This window comes from Haliotis cracherodii, unplaced genomic scaffold (genome assembly GCF_022045235.1).
Source record: "Haliotis cracherodii isolate W230 unplaced genomic scaffold, xgHalCrac1.p SCAF_7, whole genome shotgun sequence".
Classification (NCBI taxonomy): Eukaryota; Metazoa; Mollusca; class Gastropoda; order Lepetellida; family Haliotidae; genus Haliotis; species Haliotis cracherodii.
In genome coordinates this window covers 27,336,717-27,357,542 of record NW_027266330.1, presented here as the reverse complement: position 1 = coordinate 27,357,542, position 20,826 = coordinate 27,336,717, and the positions used below count along the sequence as shown (strand labels likewise).

General features: G+C 40.5%; 1 protein-coding gene across 1 annotated transcript in view; it reads left to right on the top strand.

Moving 5' to 3' along the window:
- The window catches only part of LOC139448772 (collagen alpha-2(IV) chain-like), a 41,498-nt gene that overhangs the window by 15,592 nt on the left and 5,080 nt on the right, over window positions 1-20,826 (top strand). The window contains exons 16-32 of the mRNA XM_071230308.1: window positions 168-278; window positions 1,465-1,679; window positions 3,046-3,199; window positions 4,837-4,953; window positions 5,266-5,436; window positions 6,202-6,291; window positions 7,289-7,546; window positions 8,632-8,721; window positions 9,589-9,722; window positions 11,886-12,192; window positions 12,516-12,569; window positions 14,143-14,328; window positions 15,893-16,026; window positions 16,131-16,275; window positions 16,958-17,083; window positions 18,768-18,975; window positions 20,141-20,253. Of these exons, the coding sequence (XP_071086409.1) occupies window positions 168-278; window positions 1,465-1,679; window positions 3,046-3,199; window positions 4,837-4,953; window positions 5,266-5,436; window positions 6,202-6,291; window positions 7,289-7,546; window positions 8,632-8,721; window positions 9,589-9,722; window positions 11,886-12,192; window positions 12,516-12,569; window positions 14,143-14,328; window positions 15,893-16,026; window positions 16,131-16,275; window positions 16,958-17,083; window positions 18,768-18,975; window positions 20,141-20,253 (2,613 nt within the window). The remainder of the gene's footprint in view (window positions 1-167; window positions 279-1,464; window positions 1,680-3,045; window positions 3,200-4,836; window positions 4,954-5,265; window positions 5,437-6,201; window positions 6,292-7,288; window positions 7,547-8,631; window positions 8,722-9,588; window positions 9,723-11,885; window positions 12,193-12,515; window positions 12,570-14,142; window positions 14,329-15,892; window positions 16,027-16,130; window positions 16,276-16,957; window positions 17,084-18,767; window positions 18,976-20,140; window positions 20,254-20,826) is intronic.

Sequence of the window (20,826 nt, the reverse complement as noted above, 5' to 3'; positions counted from 1 at the left end):
AATGGCTGATTATCCATAACGCTCAACAATTATTTGGCCCCTAAAGGTAGCATTGTAGAGAGTGATCAGTGTATGTTTCATTGAATATAATAAATAATACATCAAGTGCTGATTTGTTGTGTTCGTGAATAAGTAATCGTATTCAATACCCTACACTAATGTTCCAGGTGAAATGGGAGACCCTGTAGCACTACCATTTAAGATGGACCTGAAGGGCGAAGTTGGAATAAGAGGACTACCAGGTATTCCAGGCCGAGATGGAGAACCAGGCTTTGAGGGTAAGTTCTGAGTTTTCACTGATTTAATCAAAGATATTTGAAATATAGAATACAAGGAACATGAATTGCAGATTTATTCTGAAGTGCAATGACACAAAGGCCACATCAATGGTAACACTTCATTTAGGCAGCTGTAACCCCTAGATAATGACACAGATGGCACAACATTGGTAATGCTTCATTTAGGCAGCTGTAACACCTAGATAATGACACAAAGGCCACATCAATGGTAACACTTCATTTAGGCAGCTGTAACCCCTAGATAATGACACAGATGGCACAACATTGGTAATGCTTCATTTAGGCAGCTGTAACCCCTAGATAATGACACAGATGGCACAACATTGGTAATGCTTCATTTAGGCAGCTGTAACACCTAGATAATGACACAGATGCCACAACATTGGTAATGCTTCATCTAGGCAGGTGTAACCCCTAGATAATGACACAAAGGCCACATCAATGGTAACACTTCACACAACATTGGTAATGCTTCATTTAGGCAGCTGTGACACCTAGATAATGACACAGAGGTCACATCCTTGGTAATGCTTCATTTACGCAGCTGTGACACCTAGATAATGACACAGAGGTCACATCCTTGGTAATGCTTCATTTAGGCAGCTGTGACCCCTAGATAATGACACAGATGGCACAACATTGGTAATGCTTCATTTAGGCAGCTGTAACCCCTAGATAATGACACAGATGGCACAACATTGTTATTGCTTCATTTAGGCAGCTGTAACCCCTAGATATTGACACAGAGGTCACATCCTTGGTAATGCTTCATTTAGGCAGCTGTGACCCCTAGATAATGACACCAAGGCCACATTGTTGGTAATGCTTCATTTAGGCAGCTGTAACCCCTAGATAATGACACAGAGGCCACATCATTGGTAATACTTCATTTAATCAGCTTTAACCCCTAGATAATGACACAGAGGCTATATCATTGGTACTTATTTTTTTTGGCAGCTGTGACCCCTAGATAATGACACAGGTGGCACATCATTGGTACTAATTCTTTTAGGCAGCTGTGACCCCTAGATAATGACACAGGTGGCACATCATTGGTACTAATTCTTTTAGGCAGCTGTGACCTCTAGATAATGACACAGATGGCAGAACAACATAATATTTTGAGGTGTTAGGGTCATTTTGTTCATTAACTTTCTGCCTTCAGGTGAATATGGCATAGATGGCCTTCCTGGTAGGCCCGGTCTGCCAGGATTACCTGGCATGAAAGGTGTTGATGGTCTCGCTGGTCTGCCTGGTGGACAAGGAGGGCGTGGATCCAAGGGCTATCCCGGTTTGCCTGGAGACGAAGGGTTGCCTGGGCTGCCAGGAATTAAGGGCTTTCTTGGGGATGATGGACTGCCTGGTCTGCCAGGATTAAGGGTAGATCTTTGTTCATGACTCATTTGTTATAATGATGGACATAATAAACTATTGTTTTATTGATAATTTGAGACACAAAAATGTGTGTTTTTTTTATACAAGGTGTGTTTTTTGCAGAGCGTCATGAAATTGTTCAGTCTGAAATGTTCCGATATTCCAGTTGGTTTAAGTATACAAGTTGGTTGAAATGTTACTGTATACATCAAAACTTTTTGTAAGCAAAAGTTTAATATCCAAGGTTTAGACTTTGTGACTGTAGGAGACAAATAAATGGACCACAACAAGAGTGAGTCTGGTTTTACGCTGTTTTTAGCAATATTCCAGGAACATCAGTGACACCAGAAATTGGCGTCACTCATTGTGCCATATTCTACCCTTGCCTTGGAATCATTGGCGTCACTCATTGTGCCATATTCTACCCTTGCCTTGGAATCATTGGCCTCACTCATTGTGCCATATTCTACCCTTGCCTTGGAATCATTGGCGTCACTCATTGTGCCATATTCTACCCTTGCCTTGGAATCATTGGCGTCACTCATTGTGCCATATTCTACCCTTGCCTTGGAATCATCAAAACTTTACCTGTGACTTGTTATCATCTAAACTTTACCCATAACTTGGAATCATCCAAACTTTACCTGTGACTTTGAATGATCCAAACTTTATCCTTGACTTGGAATCATCCAAATTGTACCCTTGATATAGAATGATCCTAAATTTACCCGTGACTTGGAATCATCTAAATTTTACCCTTGACTTGGAATCATCCAAAATTTATCTTTGACTTGGAATCTTGCACACTTTACCCTTGACTTGGAATCATCCAAATTTTACCCTTGGAATCATCCAAAATTTACCTGTGAGATGGAATCATCTAAACTTTACCCTTGACTTGGAATCATCCAAAATTTACCTGTGACATGGAATCATCTAAACTTTACCCATGACTTGGAATCATCCAAACTTTACCCTTGGAATCATCCAAACTTTACCCTTTACTTGGAATTATCCAAACTTTACCCTTGACTTGGAATCATCCAAACTTTACCTGTGACCTGGAATCATCCAAACTTTACCTGTGACTCGGAATCATCCAAACTTTACCCTTGGAATCATCCAAACTTTACCCTTGGAATCATCCAAACTGTACCTTGGAATCATCCAAACTTTACCCTTGACTTGGAATCATCTAAACTTTACCCATGACTTGGAATCATCCAAACTTTACCCTTGGAATCATCCAAACTTTACCTTGGAATCATCCAAACTTTACCCTTTACTTGGAATCATCCAAACTTTACCCTTGACTTGGAATCATCCAAACTTTACCTGTGACTCGGAATCATTCAAAATGTTACCATTGTAGGGACCTCGTGGTGAGCCTGGACGCACCCTGTCACGTGGCATCCCAGGGGAAAGAGGTGAAGAAGGATATCCTGGTGAACCTGGTATAGGTGGCGCCAAGGGTGAGCCTGGTCGGCCTGGAACACCTGGGCCTGATGGTATCCCTGGAGGATTTGGTAAGCGATTCACTGCATGTTGACATAGGACATTGAATGTTGAAACAAGAAGAAAAACATTTCTTTGTTTCTAATCACACTTTTAAAGAGGTGCATCATTATTGGTTTAGACAAGATGTCAGAATCCTCCCAGCATAAAAACTTTAACTTCTCTCTGTTAATGTATATGTATTGGGTAACCCAAGACAAGCCAAGAGATTTGCACACTTGAGTAGATGGGTGACCAGTCTCAAAAATGACCGAGTGCATCTAGAATTTCAAAGTGACCTTGACCTTGGCAGGAACATAAGGGAAAAATACTATTCAAATGGAGATTGTCTTGAAAGCCCTTATCATAAATATATCATTTTAATATCACTTTCAATGCAGTAATGAGAAACTAAGAACACCCCTTTTGTTCTATTGGGCCTGAAATACATGACAACTCTACCATAACATTAGAAACAACGTTACTTTCGGCCCAAAATAGTTATCATAAACTGCAGCATCTCTTGAACAGTCTGCCTGAAAATCTGAAAATGCTCCCACTTTTTCCTCTTTCAAAGCTTAAGACATTTCTGTTTCATCAGTCTTACAGTCGCTAAAGTGCACAGAGCATTTTTATTTTTTTAATTGTTGTGCTATATAAATACATTATTATTATTATGATGATGATGATGATGATCATCATCATCATCATCATCATCATCATCATTATACAGTGTTCCCTTGCTATTGCGCTCCTCTATATAGCGCTAACTCGGTTATAGCGCAGTAAAGCATGGCTCCCAAAATTTACTAAATAACCTCAATTTTTCCAATGACATGATGTTTCCCCCATCTCAGAAAGCATTATCAGCTGATCACCGCTATCATGTAACACCGGAAATACCAGTCAACAAATGCGAACTGAAGTACGCAATTTAATCCTATTATCATAATACATGTATCTGGTTATAAACAAATTGTTCATTGTTTATCTGGACTAATGTTTAGAATATCTTTTATTAATTATAGTCAATATTTCATTCAATAATTATAATAATGTTTACAATAATTTTGGCTAAATCGTATGCAAAGTGATCGGTAGATTATTTACAGCAACCACGGTCAGATTACCGCTATTGACGCCTTGAAACAAACTTTAGTTACAAGAGAATGGATACACATATCATAAATACCGTACCATGACTCACTAAAAGTCATATTTGAGGCAGTTTGACTATTAAATGTCAACATAACCTTTTCGCATTCAAAATACATATAACACGGGAAGTCCATATGGTGACTGGTCAAATTGTTCCATACGTAAAAAAATATCCTGCATACCACCTGCACCAAAGTGCTACGCTTATGATTTTGATAATTTTAAGTATATATAGTGGAATTATTTGGACCCCGAAGGTAGCGTTGTAGCGAGGGTTCACTGTAGCATGATTTGGAATTTGTTTATTCCAATCTGGGAATTAATACTGACATTTACTGCAGACTTGACCCGTATATCGGCCACAGAGCATGTCAAGATGATTCATAGCGCGCTCAGACTTTCAACCCTTAGAATGCGGACTGAAGAACTCTTTATGTCATTGTGACACACCTGTCCTTCTGCCCAAAGATATGACGCTGATGACCTTTTAGTTGACATTTCTGTTAAACAGGTGAGGATGGACTTCCTGGCCTTCCCGGAAGCCCAGGGTTGAAGGGACTGTCTGGAGATAATGGAGGACCTGGTCTCCCTGGCTTGTCAGGCTTGCAGGGAATGCAGGGATTCCCAGGTAGAGTAGCATTAAGTCACAACCATTGTCCAAATGTTCAAGGATTGTTTTTTATAAGAAACATTGGCTACAGACACTTCATAAATGCTTTGACAAGAAATCCTATCACATCACATCAATTTACTGCATGTATGTTTGTCTTATTATGAAATTATTCTTACTTATTTTTACTAAATTCACAAACTGGCTTTATGAGGTTTTATGTGTCAGTATCTCTTTCACGTAAGATGAGTGTAGATTTATACCAATGCTAAATGTACTGCTGTTGTCTGACAATTGTTTGAAGGGACTATCTATTAAACTTGATTTCAGGATCCCCTGGCCTGCGTGGTGTCCGTGGTGATGATGGTCTGCCTGGTATACCAGGGTTTAGTGGCGCCAAGGGAAGCCCTGGTCTCCCTGGTATTCGTGGTCTTGATGGAGAAGATGGTCTTTCTGGTATTCCAGGAGAGTCTGGTCTGGATGGTCTGCCAGGACGCCCAGGTTTGTACCATTCATACAATTATAACAGATATGAGAGTCATAACATTTAGGATAGGACAGGTAAACAAGACTGATTTGCGCATTTTCTAGATCAATATGTGAGAATGCAATTTTAAAGAATGCATCAAGTATTGACTCTTGAAAAAAATGCTTCACTCCAAACTACCAACAGGGAAAAGATAAAAAAATCCATTCATGATTTCCTTTTGGCATTCAACATGTACTCCTCAGTTTTTGTCCCTCATCATGACGTTTCTGGGACATAACTTGAAAAGAGTTCAATATTTCATTTTCAAATTTTTCCACAGATAATCGTCTGACCATGAACTGGTGCTCTTTGCTCTTTGTAATATGTTGGGAAAGAAATAATTCTGGTTTCTATGGCAAATTCCAATCTATTAAGGTTTCATTTCAAGAGCATTGCTTATGAACCATTTGTATTTCCTCTCTTCTTAATCAAGTGGTCAATGACATTTATTGTTTTGGGAATTTTGTGCAAATGGAAAACCCCATTTCATCAGATGATAGCCAGTGCTCCCGGTGATGTTCTCATGGTAAAACCACCCTACAGAGATGGCTAGGAGCACCTGTCAGCTGGAAGCATATTAACCAGTTTTTTGATTGAGCATCATTGACTCTTTGGAACAAGTCCCAGGCAGCTTTGTGGTCTGGGGCTTGAGTCTTGCAGTCAACAGAATGATGTGATTACTTTGTACTTGTTCAGTTTGTTTGAACCATATTACATGAATGTATGATTGATTGTAGGTCTGGCTGGCATGAAAGGAGTCAGTGGTATTCCTGGATCCCCCGGTACAGATGGTCAGACTGGATTGCCTGGTCAATCTGGTTCAAAGGGTAAGTAGTGGGCCATCTTGTAGCTATTAGGGCTGGGACGATACTGTGCGATCCGATACATATCACGATACCTTGCTCACGATCCAATATGTATCGCGATACTTGCGTGTACTCTTATCTGTGGTGCGGAAGCCATCTATTTCTTAGACAGGGTGGCCAAATACCTGGCACACTAACGATTTGCAGTTGGCAGTGTCAAGTATGGCACAATGGATAAAAACATTTATGTTTTCCCAACTCATTTTCACTTGTAATAAGTGTTATTGTACCATTTAATAAAGAATAAATTTAAGGTGAAAATGGATACACTTTATTTTGTGTGCGACTGTGATCGACACTTGCATTGAGAAGTAAAAAATCGCGATCCGCCAATGCATCTGTGTTTCGTCCCACTACTAGTAGCTATTGTTTTTGTTGCAATATGCCTCAATATGTTAGATATATCATGTCAGCCAGCATATAACTCTGTGCCATCCAAACCAGTGGTTGCGTTATAGCCTATATCCCCTGCTGTCGGGGTACAACAATAATGTACAATAAACCATGCCTAACCACTTGATTGTAGATGTAGAATTAGCATGTGAGTCATTATAATAACCATTAATGATGAAGGAATTATGTACATGTACAAATATTAACCAAGTACCGTATTTGACGTAATAAGCGCCCACAGCGATATTTGCTAATATATTGGCTAGTGAACAATCCCAATTAGCACCCCTCCCGATTCATAAATGTACACAAGAGTATTTATTTGTGCATAATACGTTATATGCACCCTTAATTATGGGCAATTAAATTCTGGAAAAATATATCTGTCGTATGTAAACATTTCAGGATGTCAGCATAAACCACGAAATTTATGATCTAATAAGAGCCCCCTATTTTTAATTTTGAGTGCGCCCTGGGCGCTTATTATGTCAAATACGGTATATTGAGAAGGAGGACAGTTTGGAAAAGAAACATGTGGTGTAATAATTCCTGGTTGTTATTCCAGGCGACGTTGGTGAAGCTGGTTTTCCTGGCCTGCCTGGTCTTCCCGGACAAGCAGGACTCAAGGGCTTCTCAGGTGAACCTGGTCTCCCTGGTCTCCCTGGTCAGAAAGGAGACACTGCACCTTTTGGCTTCAAAGGCGTAAAGGGTCAGAGAGGTCTTGATGGTCTGCCGGGTCTGTCTGGACAACCAGGTCTCCCTGGACGGCAGGGATCTTATGGACAGAAGGGTGAAACCGGACCCAGCTACCCAGGAGAAATTGGTAAGAGTGATATATTACAGTATTACCTGGATGAAAGAACCACTGTAAATTTCTGATGATTTTTCAAATGTGCATTATGAGAGATTCTCAATGCTGATTGGACAGCTGCAGTGATAATATGTCACTTTTCCCAGTGATGAGAACAATAAGAAATGATCCGTCCGTTAATGGTTTCACAAATTGATAACATTTCGGCACCAAAAGAGTAGACTGACTTCAGAGAAGCTTCTTTGCAGTGTTCACATTTCATAAGTTTTTCTTTATTTTCTTCCTTCAAAAAAATAATAACATAATATTCAGAATAAACAACTCAAAATGTGCATGAGGCTCTGGGCTTACATCATGCGTTGTCACATGATGTCACACTACACGATAGAGTAGTGGCAAAAGTCAAGCTGTGTTGATGTTAGATTACACTCACTCATACATTGACTCTGAACAGCAGCCACCAACGGGGTCACACTACACGATAGAGTAGTGGCAAAAGTCAAGCTGTGTTGATGTTAGATTACACTCACTCATACATTGACTCTGAACAGCAGCCACCAACGGGGTCACACTACACGATAGAGTAGTGGCAAAAGTCAAGCTGTGTTGATGTTAGATTACACTCACTCATACATTGACTCTGACCAACGGGGTCTAGTGGATGGAGCATCTGCCTAGAGAGCGGAAAATCAGGGGTCTCATCCCCCGTCACTTCGTATCAAAAGACGTTAAAAATGGTACTTATTTGTACCCTGCATCGAGCACAGCATTTAAGGTGATAAAACAAGGACTGGTCAGCTCATAGTCAGCTTATTGTAATTGTACAGCATGACATCTCAGTGGGCTAGCACTGCTAAATCCAGACTAGTACAAACTACCACACATACACATACACACACATGTGCATGCACGTCACTATATGTGCAAAAATCTTGGACACGACTTTGACCCCATTTCACCTCACCTCCTTGTGGACAGATAATCCTGTACTCATTGTAGCTTGTTGATGATGTATGTAGCAGGTTCTGTGAATTATGTGTAGTACCTGGCATAAAAGGAGAGAAGATATTTTTGTTTATTTATTGTCCTACTTGCAGGTCGTGAGGGCCTCCCTGGTTTAAGTGGCCTCCCAGGCCCTGATGGACAAACTGGCCCCAAAGGCAGGATCGGAGAGATGGGAATTCCTGGTAAGACTTTCATTCTATAAACAATCATCAACTCTTGTTATACACAGAATGTTCAGGTCAGTAGGTCAAAAACGTAATTAAAAACAATTTCAATTTTTAATATATATTTTCATTTCCTGAAGTGGTGTCGGGAGTTTATAACTCAATTTTCAACAGGTTTTAATAATGGTATTTAAAGTAATTTATTTATGTTGATAACAACAGTAAATGAGTTTTTATTAACATTTAGCATAGTTTTGTCAAAAGCCACTATTTTTCATTTTTTAAAACATTTTCCTGATTCAACTTTTTTAAGTTACCAGTATTATCCTTATTTATGTTGTTTCAAGATTTCCATCATTACTCTGGTAATGGTCTTAGTGTCAAAATGAAATAGCCAGTGAGTGCCCTGTTTAATGTCATCTTTGAGAGTCATACAGAAGTTACAGTACTAATTAGGGATGTAAATATTGGGATGAACAACTTCTTTATTACAATTAGGATCGCCGTTTCAGTGTAGGTTCTGACATCTTTATCAAGCTTGATTCCTCACCCCTGAATATTGGTAGTGAGTGAGTGAGTGAGGTTTAATGCTGCTTTTAACAGTATTCCAGTTATATCATGGCGTGTCAGCTTAATATGGGTGGAAAGCCTGAGGTGATGCAGGTCTCAGACGTTTACCACTTCAGTGAAACCCACGAGCACGGGTATGATGCTGACAAAACTTGAAACATAATCGGGGCGAACTGGGATTCGAACCCACAGCCATAGGTTTTTGGCATGCCCAAGACAACGAATTGCGGCGCCTTTGACATTATGTGTCTAATGTCCTTATGTGTCTAATATCCTTATGTGTACATGATACGAGTTGTGTTGTTGGTACTGCAGGTCTGGATGGTTTGCCTGGAGACCCTGGTCTGCAAGGTAGAGATGGCAGTGACGGCCTCCCCGGTCTCCCTGGGTTGAAGGGCGGCAGAGGCCTTGATGGTCTGCCAGGCCTCAATGGAGAGCAAGGTGGCTTGGTATGTACAGGGCATGACCTCACGTTTACCTCCAACATTGCTGCTTAGTAAGTTTAATGCTACTATAGTGAGTGAGTGAGTATGGTTTTACGCCGCTTTTAGCAATATTCCAGCAATATCACGGCGAGGGACACCAAAAATGGGCTTCACACATTGTACCCATGTCGGGAATCGAACCCGGGTCTTCAGCGTGGCGAGCGAACGCTTTAACCACAAGGCTACCCGACCGCCCCTAATGCTACTATAACATTTTACCATTCTGATTACCTTATTTGACGTAATAAGCACTCAGGGCGCTCTCAAAATTAGAAATACGGAGCTCTTATTAGAATATTATTTTGGTGAAAAAACAGAGTTGAAAGATCAATTTCGTGGTTTATGCTGACAGGCTAAAATGTTTATATACGACAAATATATTTTTCTAGAATTTAATTGCCCATAATTGAGGGTACATACACACGAGTTCGTAATATACACGAGTAAATAAGTCTTGTGTACATTGATCAATTGGAAGGGGTGCGAATTGGGATTGTTCACTAGCCAATATATTAGCAAATATCGCCGTGGGGGCTTATTAGAGCGGGGCGCTTATTACATGAAATCTAGGTTACACCATTATGATCTTCATCACTTCAAACGGATTATTTATTTGAAAGCCTTTTTTGACTGAAATGAAATTTAAAGGATGACTTTTAATTCTAAACATAATCTATGTTACTTGTTCCATCATCATGAAGACCACCTCAGTGGTCTAGTGGTAGAGTATCTGCCCGCAGAGCAAAAGGTCCAGGGTTTGATCCCCGGCCGTGTCATATCCAAAGACGTTACAAGATGGTGCTTGTTGTTACCCTGCCTGGCACTTGGCATTAAGGGGCTAAAACAAGGTCTGGTCGGCTCAGAGTCAGTATACCGTGTATTAGTGGGGTATTCATGTTAAACTGTGGCATGGTATCTCAGTACAAGCAGCCACACACACACACCTGCATGCATGTCGCAACATAAGTGCAATAATCATGGACGTGACGTTAAAACCCCATTTCACTTCACCTTCATCATGCAGTCTGAAAATGACTCAAAGGTTATGAATGTTGCTGGAAGGATTTGCCAGTAGAGCTCACTCTCCTACCCAGAGTTCCTTGCAGCCGGCAGCCAGCGAGCATAGTACCTCTGCCACAGGCCAGCACCATGTGACGATTCGTCACATCCTTCACAGCCCATTCAAGATATTGAATATGCTTTTCATCCGTTTCATGTTTGACAAGTCTACACATTTTCATGAACAAATGTCAAAGAATGGTTACAGTTCATTAAGAAAGTATCCTAATACGTGAAAATCTACTTGTTTTTGCGTAGTTATCCTTTGTTTACATTGTTTGTGCGGCTCCACGGCTGTCATCGAAGCCCAATGGAGAGGTAGCAACATGGTCACGCTCATGTATAAATATATACTGTCATGAAATTCACTGTCGCAGTTGTAGTAGCATATCTATATAATTATGCAAAACAATATGTTAAGCACCCCCAAATAATGGCATTAGTCCGTTCTATACTGATTTCTGAAAAAGTGTGTTTGTTTACAAACAAGAGAAAAGTCCGGTCACGTGATATGCAAATTAGCCTGCGACAGTGGTGTTATGCTGAGCCACCTGCGCCGGAGTGTGAATAGAGCTAACAATAAGTTCTGAAATCAGTCAATTGTCTAGATCCTAAAAGAAGAATTAATGCCTTCCAAAATGACCTGAAAATATTAAAGTATCTACATGGTAGTTGATGTATGTAATTGTAATTTTTGACCTATTCTGACTGCCCTTAGCTGAAGTGTTATTGCCAGTTGTTGTTGCATTGTATTGTACCAGACCATATCTATGTGTACTCCGATTTTTGTTCTTGTTAAGCAGCGCAAGATGTTTACAACAATGTCAGCCTGCTTTAAGGCAATCGGAACCATCACAAGATTTGGGTACACTTAAAAATGTTCTGGTTAAAAAATTATGTGGCAACAAAAAACTGGGTACAACTCGATCCGTTGTTTATCCCTATGTTCATTTTTATGGTAAGCTGACCGAGAGTGACCCTATAAGCTTAAGCGCTGACTATGACAAAACTTTCTCAAACACATATGTAATGGAGTTGATGTATGACTTGTGCTTCCTGCTTGTTTAGGGTGTGGATGGTATTCCTGGCAGCCCTGGTCTCCCTGGCCGTATAGGTGATCGTGGTCAGGATGGCCTGCCTGGTATCGATGGAGAGCTTGGCCAGCCTGGTGACGATGGTCTGCCTGGTCTGCCAGGATTGTCAGGTCTGCCTGGCATGAAGGGATCGCCTGGTTCCTCTGGCCGCCCTGGTGTTGATGGACTTTCTGGAGGTCGTGGTGATGATGGTTTGCCTGGTCTCAATGGCCCTCGTGGATCACGAGGAGAGGAAGGACTCCAAGGCCGACCTGGTCTTGATGGCGAGCCTGGTGCACCAGGTATGCTGCCGTTGGCAAAGCTCAACATTTTAGACTAATGGTACTGTTTAGTGAATGAATACCGCAGAATCAGAAATTAATATTGTGCTGTGGATTTCGTACATCTTGGTTACTTCATGTTGTATAGCCTCAAAGTACAGATTCAAAAGAAAGTGCTTCAAATCAGTAAAATTCTTTGAATACTGTAATTCCTTGAATAATCATGTACATTGAATAAGCCGTCAGCCTTTTATGCTTTGAACATTTATTCCACACTCTTCCGTGTAATATATGCAGAAATTGATACAACTTGCGACTATATAGGTGTGATTACCATGTTGCAGGTTATGATGGAGGCCCTGGTTTGCCAGGTCTGCCAGGAGAGGAGGCACCAGCAGGTGAGAGCCACTGAGCGTTATTCTATGGTATAAGAAATACCATACATGTGTGTTAATATATGAAGAATTACTCTTATTCAAGAGATATTAGATTGGTTCGATGCACAAACAAACATACTGGTATGTTATGTGAATCGACATTCATGGATGCATCCAATGTGACGTCATAGATCCATGACTCCAAATGCACCATTTGTCTCATGCAGGATTAGCGTGTAAAGTTTGGAAATCACATGCAGCATATCGTGATAAGAATAAGGACACTGTGGTAACGCTTGACTGATTGTGGTGTAATGATGAGAAATCCTTTCACCTATGATTGCATCTGTGTTGTTTCTCAAGGCGCCCTGGACCCCGGTGTGGGCTTATATGAATTATATTCTACCCCTTCACCTATGATTGTCTACATAATACTGCATCTGTGTTGTTTGTCAGGTCGCCCTGGACCCAGTGTGGGTGGAATATGAGTTGTATTCTGCCCCTTCACCTTTGATTGTATACATAATACTGCATCTGTGTTGTTTGTCAGGTTGCCCTGGACCCCAGTGTGGGTGGTATATAAATTGTATTCTGCCCCTTCACCTATGATTGTATACATAATACTGCATCTGTGTTGTTTGTCAGGTCGCCCTGGACCCCAGCGTGGGTGGTATATAAATTGTATTCTGCCCCTTCACCTATGATTGTATACATAATACTGCATCTGTGTTGTTTGTCAGGTCGCCCTGGACCCCAGCGTGGGTGGTATATGAATTGTATTCTGCCCCTTCACCTATGATTGTATACATAATACTGCATCTGTGTTGTTTGTCAGGTCGCCCTGGACCCCAGCGTGGGTGGTATATGAGTTGTATTCTGCCCCTTCACCTATGATTGTATACATAATACTGCATCTGTGTTGTTTGTCAGGTCGCCCTGGACCCCAGTGTGGGTGGTATATGAATTGTATTCTGCCCCTTCACCTATGATTGTATACATAATACTGCATCTGTGTTGTTTGTCAGGTCGCCCTGGACCCCAGTGTGGGTGGTATATGAATTGTATTCTGCCCCTTCACCTATGATTGTATACATAATACTGCATCTGTGTTGTTTGTCAGGTCGCCCTGGACCCCAGTGTGGGTGGTATATGAGTTGTATTCTGCCCCTTCACCTATGATTGTATACATAATACTGCATCTGTGTTGTTTGTCAGGTCGCCCTGGACCCCAGTGTGGGTGGTATATGAGTTATATTCTGCCCCTTCACCTATGATTGTATACATAATACTGAATCTGTGTTGTTTGTCAGGTTGCCCTGGACCCCAGTGTGGGTGGTATATGAATTGTATTCTGCCCCTTCACCTATGATTGTATACATAATACTGCATCTGTGTTGTTTGTCAGGTCGCCCTGGACCCAGTGTGGGTGGTATATGAGTTGTATTCTGCCCCTTCACCTTTGATTGTATACATAATACTGCATCTGTGTTGTTTGTCAGGTCGCCCTGGACCCCAGTGTGGGTGGTATATGAGTTGTATTCTGCCCCTTCACCTATGATTGTATACATAATACTGCATCTGTGTTGATTATCAGGTCGCCCTGGACCCCCCGGCGTGGACGGCATACCAGGCAGCCCTGCACTGCCTGGCCTTCCAGGTTTGCCAGGAGATGAGGGTCTGCCGGGTCGACCTGGATTACCAGGCCAGAAGGGAGAGTCCGCATATTCTCTACCTGGATTTAAGGGCATGAGTGGAGAGCCAGGCCTTGATGGTCTGCCAGGTAAGATCCCACGCTTACATGATCCAAAATGATCAGATCATTCATTTGTCGGCTTGGAATATAATGAGGAGCAAAATGCAAAACCAGCTACACCTCTCAGTTGATTGTATCATATGTTTGATATGCAAATGAAAATATTATATGTTGGCTATAATATATCCAAAAAATGAACTGTACTGGCACTTAGTCAGCACTTAAAGAATACTTCTACATAGTTTTATTTTAACAAATATAATTTGATTTAAAACTTTTGATAAAATAATTTTGATTAAAAACTGCTGATGGATATATTAGACATCTTATCTTTGAAAATCAGGTATTTTTTTCTGCACAACTTTACAACAATTTAAACATGGTAGTGGTCATGTGGTTGCAAATTCATTTCTTACCCCATTGAACCATTTTTTTTAAAAACAAAATAACCCAGCCACAGATTACTAATGGTTAAATAGAACTGATGATATTTAGCAAAAATGTCTTTAAAAAATTTCAATTGCATAAAAAACAAACTTGATATACTCTCTTTTGCCCACAATGAGGCCACAATTACATGCCATCGGCCAGGGCACAATAACATGCCATCAGCAAGGGCACAATTACATGCCATCAGCTAGGGCACAATTACATGCCACCAGCTATTGCACAATGGTATACTATCAGCAAGGGGATAATAACATGCCATCAGCAAGGGGATAATAACATGCCATCAGCAAGGGCACAATTACATGCCATCAGCTATTGCACAATGGTATACCATCAGCGAGGGGATAATAACATGCCATCAGCTATTGCACAATGGTATACCATCAGCAAGGGCACAATTACATGCCATCAGCTATTGCACAATGGTATACCATCAGCTAGGGCACAATTACATGCCATCAGCTATTGCACAATGGTATACCATCAGCAAGGGGATAATAACATGCCATCAGCTAGGGCACAATTACATGCCATCAGCTATTGCACAATGGTATACCATCAGCTAGGGCACAATTACATGCCATCAGCTATTGCACAATGGTATACCATCAGCAAGGGGATAATAACATGCCATCAGCAAGGGGATAATAACATGCCATCAGCTAGGGCACAATTACATGCCACCAGCTATTGCACAATGGTATACCATCAGCGAGGGGATAATAACATGCCATCAGCTATTGCACAATGGTATACCATCAGCAAGGGCACAATTACATGCCATCAGCTATTGCACAATGGTATACCATCAGCTAGGGCACAATTACATGCCATCAGCTATTGCACAATGGTATACCATCAGCTAGGGCACAATTACATGCCATCAGCTATTGCACAATGGTATACCATCAGCAAGGGGATAATAACATGCCATCAGCAAGGGCACAATTACATGTCATCAGCTAGGGCACAATGGTATACCATCAGCGAGGGGATAATAGCATGCCATAAGCTAGGGCACAATAATATGCCTTCAGCAACATCACAGAAGTTGACCACTGGCTCCAAGAGAGTCACCTCTTACAACAAGCAATGTGTAGCTGTGTACCTAAGCCATATATGTTTACTGTTGATTCTGCAGGCTTACCAGGAGATCGTGGAGTACCAGGACAGCCAGGATTACCGGGTCTGTCAGGAATGAAGGGAGAAGCTGGTTTCCCTGGTCTACCAGGAACTGATGGTCGCGATGGAGAACCAGGCAGGATTGGAGGAGATGTTAGTATTAGACAGTCTTGCATCATATGAACTTACACAGCACTATGAGGACAGACATCAGCCATTATTCCAACTTGTGTACTAATTTGGTATTTCCCTTACAGGGAGATTCTGGCCTACCTGGTCTATCTGGTGGAGAAGGTCGCCGTGGTGACGATGGTCAGAATGGTTTGCCTGGACGCCAGGGAGAGAGAGGTGATCCTGGCATCCCTGGTGAGAGGGGTCGACCAGGATTTCCTGGTAGTAATGGTAAGTGCACCTTTTTTAACTTAAGGTTGGACATGTGCTTGATTAATAGTGAGTGAGTTGGTTTTTTAACGCCGCTTTTAACAGTATTCCAGTTATCACGGCGTGTCAGCTTAATGTGGGAGGAAAGCTAGAAGTGATGCAGGTCTCAGACATTTTCCACTTCGGTGAAACCCACGAGCATGGGTATGGTGCTGACAAACCTAGAAACATAATCGGGGCGAACCGGGATTCGAACCCACAATCATTGGTTTCTGGCGTGCCCAAGGGACACAACTCTGCACTCAGACGACTGGGCCACCCGTGACCCCGCTTGATTAATATTTTCAATAAGATGTTGTGAACTTATCACTCATTCATTGTAACTCTCAAATGAGTTGAAGACACTGATCTAACATCCCAAGCTGACTTCCACAGGAGATAACGCTTGAATGAGAACAAATGATATTTCTTGGAGATGTCACTTGAATGGCAGTGCTTTGCAAAGCTTTGTGATGTCATCAGTTAACATGATGTTACAATCAAGCCTCAGAGTATTAAACTTTTTTAGACTCGTGTTGAAATATTTCAAAAGACCCTTTGATTAGCTTCTCTATAAGTCCAGGACAGCATCTAATATTATGAATAATATTCCTAATGAACTGGTATAGTTACTGATATTATATGAAGCACTTGTGTTTTGCAGGTTTGAAGGGCTACCCCGGTGACCCTGGTCCCATTGAAATAACCGATGTGCGTAGCCCACGAGGTGAAAAGGGAGAACCAGGTGAATCCGGTCGACCAGGTTTAGAAGGACTAAGGGGAGGTCGAGGTAAGCTGCCGCCACATCATCATGTATACCATAACCACTTCAGTGTAACTATTATAAAACATTGTTTAGGTTCATCAACATTTGAACTAAGTTTGTTAACAACCGTTCAATCTCTGAAAACAGGTTTAACTTATTGTATATGGTTTTAATAAGCGCCAAGGCATTTATTACGGTGAAAACGGTATATTAGGTGCATGGTTCAGTGTTTAAATATTTGTGGGAATCGAGAATCCAGAGAAAAACTTTTTTTTTTTTGCGTATTACAGTTTCAACATATCATGATTCTATATCTAATAACAATGGGCATAGTGATAAGTATACAAGCTATGATTGATATAATAATGTAGCTCTTTGAGAACACTTTAGGTTGCGGATTTGGTGCATCTTAAATACAGTCAAACACCGTTGTGTCGAAGTTAAAGGGACCTACGTAATACTTGGAGTAAACCTAGGTTCAACACAACAAAAACATAACTTGGCATACATCTACAGATTAACATGACGAGTGAAAAAATGGAAACACATGTGACAAACAATCCAAAAATGAAATAAAAGTCCAACATTACTTTTATAATTCATCATTATTGTCAATAGTAATTGAATCAATAAAAATACAAGATATGTATACATGTATGTATTATTAAAAATATGGTTTACATACAAGTTAAAAAACATAACAGCTCACATATTCAAATTCAGCTTCACGAATATAAAACTTAACACAAGATTAAACGAAATGGGAATATCTCAGTATAGTCAGTCAATAATGTCTGATGAATATAAGTCTCCATTGATTTTACTGTTAATTTACGTTTTTTAGATGTAGGAACATAAAAAACATAACAGCTCACATATTCAAATTCTGCATCACGAATATAAAACTTAACACAAGATTAAACGAGATGGGAATGATATCTCAGTAAACTCAGTCAATAATGTCTGATGAATATAAGTCTCCATTGATTTTACTGTTAATTTACGTTTTTTAGATGTAGGACCATCCTATCCAGTTATTGTCCCACTAAAACTAGGCCCTTCACACGATTGGTCTGTGATGTTCCAAACTGTATTGATTTATTTCGTTATTTGTTCACCATTTTATAACACTAGTGAAACAAAAAGACAATCAGCTAAAATCCTAATCCATGACACATTCCACAATTTGTAATCAAAAGATAAACATGTGACAAACACACGACTCCTTTCACTTCTGCTCATGGTGTTGATTAAATTATCTATTTATCCCTGATAAACACATCAATTAAACATTTCTTTGAAGTTTGGTGTTACGGAGTGTGACTAACAAGACAATAGCCCTTAACAATGCAGAGGAGATTTCTGTTTTTTAAAACTTTGTTAATTATGATGAGATGATCGAAAATGTGCCAAAATCATCTTATCAGAGTAAATTGGCGCTGGAAGTACATATTTGGGACTGAAAAATAACTTTGAGACAAACGCAACTTCGACACATCGAATTTGACATATCAGAGATGAAATAATGATGAATAAAGAAGGAATACAGTGACCAGGCTTTTACTTCGAGACAACCATAAGTTTGACACGTCAAAGTTTGACACAACAGTGTTTGATTGTATGCAGATTGTTAATGTATTCTGTGAAATATTTCAGTTCTAAATTACCCTCAATCTTTTTCCAAAACTCACTGCACATGTCTCTCCAGGTGATGATGGCCTGCCAGGTCTGAACGGCCTTCGTGGTACGGAAGGGTTCCCCGGAACCCCTGGAATCCCTGGTGACCAAGGCCCCTCAGGCCAGCCTGGTATTCCGGGTATTGATGGCATGCCTGGTCTCCCTGGTCTGCCAGGATTCCCTGGTGAGATTGGAGGTCCCGGAGGAGATGGATTTGGCCCTGGCATTTACTTCACAAGGTAGGAATGGACACACTTGCAGCTACAGATTGGTAAAGATCTGTATTTGAACTTTTTGTTTTTCAACCTGTACTTTTCATTGCACATTTGATTGTTTCCATGCAGAGTAGAACACTCTTCATGTTCTCAGAACAAGACATTGATGTTTTTGAATGGATTATTCTATTCTTGTTGAACCAAATACAATTCTGCCATGACATTTTAGAATCTTGCATTCTGATTGGTCTGCCACAAGCAGTGCCATAGATTGAAGATGGCGTCACGTCATGTGAATATTGCCACAGCATCTGATTGATTGTAAACCACCAACATATGTCTGACAATCATTCACACATCAAAATTGAGTTTGAAAGCACTAATCAAACTTCACAAACTAGTTTGCAAAATGTGTTTGCAAAATTCAGACACACAAACTCATGATTGTTTGACGTAATAAGCGCCCAGAGCTCTCTCAAAATTAGAAATAGGGGGCTCTTATTAGAATATTATTTTGGTGGAAAAAAACAGAGTTGAAAGATAAATTTTGTGGTTTATGCTGTGGACAGCCTGAAATGTTTATATACGACAGATATGTTTTTCCAGAATTTAATTGCCCATAATTAATGGTGCATTTAACACACAAGTGCGTATTATACGCGAATAAATAAGTCTTGTGTACATTGATCAATCGGAAGGGGTGCTAATTGGGATTGTTCACTAGCCAATATATTAGCAAATATCGCTGTGGGCGCTTATTAGAGCGGGGTGCTTATTACCTCGAATACGGTAAGTCTATTTGGAGACCTGTACTTTTCATTAAACATTTTATTTTGTCTAATCAAAGTATAACGCTTTTCATGTTCTCAGATCTTTATGATGTTTATGACTAAACCATTTTGATGACGTCACACTGTTGTTGCTGTAGATTCTGAACCAGGAGTTCATTGGTCATTCTGAAAGTGCATTTTGTACAAATAAAACTGACTCAAATACAGGTCATTATAAGGATTATAAGGAAATTATCAATCAACCAGAACATGGTTTAAGTCGGAGCAAGCACTTGAATCCGGGGTTGTTGATTCTAGATAGAGATTTCGCCATTATGTAAAAACATTCTTGCTGAATCAAATATAACTGAAAGTGTGTCCTTAAGAGCCTTTATCTTACAATAATGTTTCTTCTCCAGGCACAGCCAGACCACCAACGTTCCCAACTGTCCAGTAGGAACAGCCAATCTCTGGATTGGATACTCATTGCTGTATGTTGTTGGCAATGGGCGTGCACATGGACAGGACCTTGGTAAGAGTTCTAGAATTCATGACTAGACAAATACGTTAACCAGTTTTTTGCTGCACTTCTGGACCCAGTTGCACAACACGATCTTAGCTCTAAGATGATTGTAACTCCAATACTTTAACATAGGCTTACGATAGTCTTAGCGCTAAGAACGCATTGTGCAGGTGGGCCCTGGACAGATATGTTTCACAATTTATGCTTTACATGCACAACATAGGGATGTTTTTCAATAATCTTTAAGCGCTCTCGTATGTACTACTCAAAACAAGTTATTATACATTGCAAGCCTGTAGTTAATCATGACAGTTGGACTGTAGTCAAATGTGTGTGTGTGTGTGTGTGTATTTGTTGTTTTACACCGCACTCAGCAATATTCAAGCTGTATGACGGTGGTCTGTAAGTAATCAAGTCTGGACCAGACAATCCAGTGATTAACATCATGAGCATCGATCCATGCAATTGGGATACGATGACATGCATCAACCAAGTCAGCAAGCCTGACCATCCGATCCCGTTAGTCGCCTCTTATGACATGCATAGTCGCCTTTTACGGCAAGCATGGGTTGGTGAAGACCT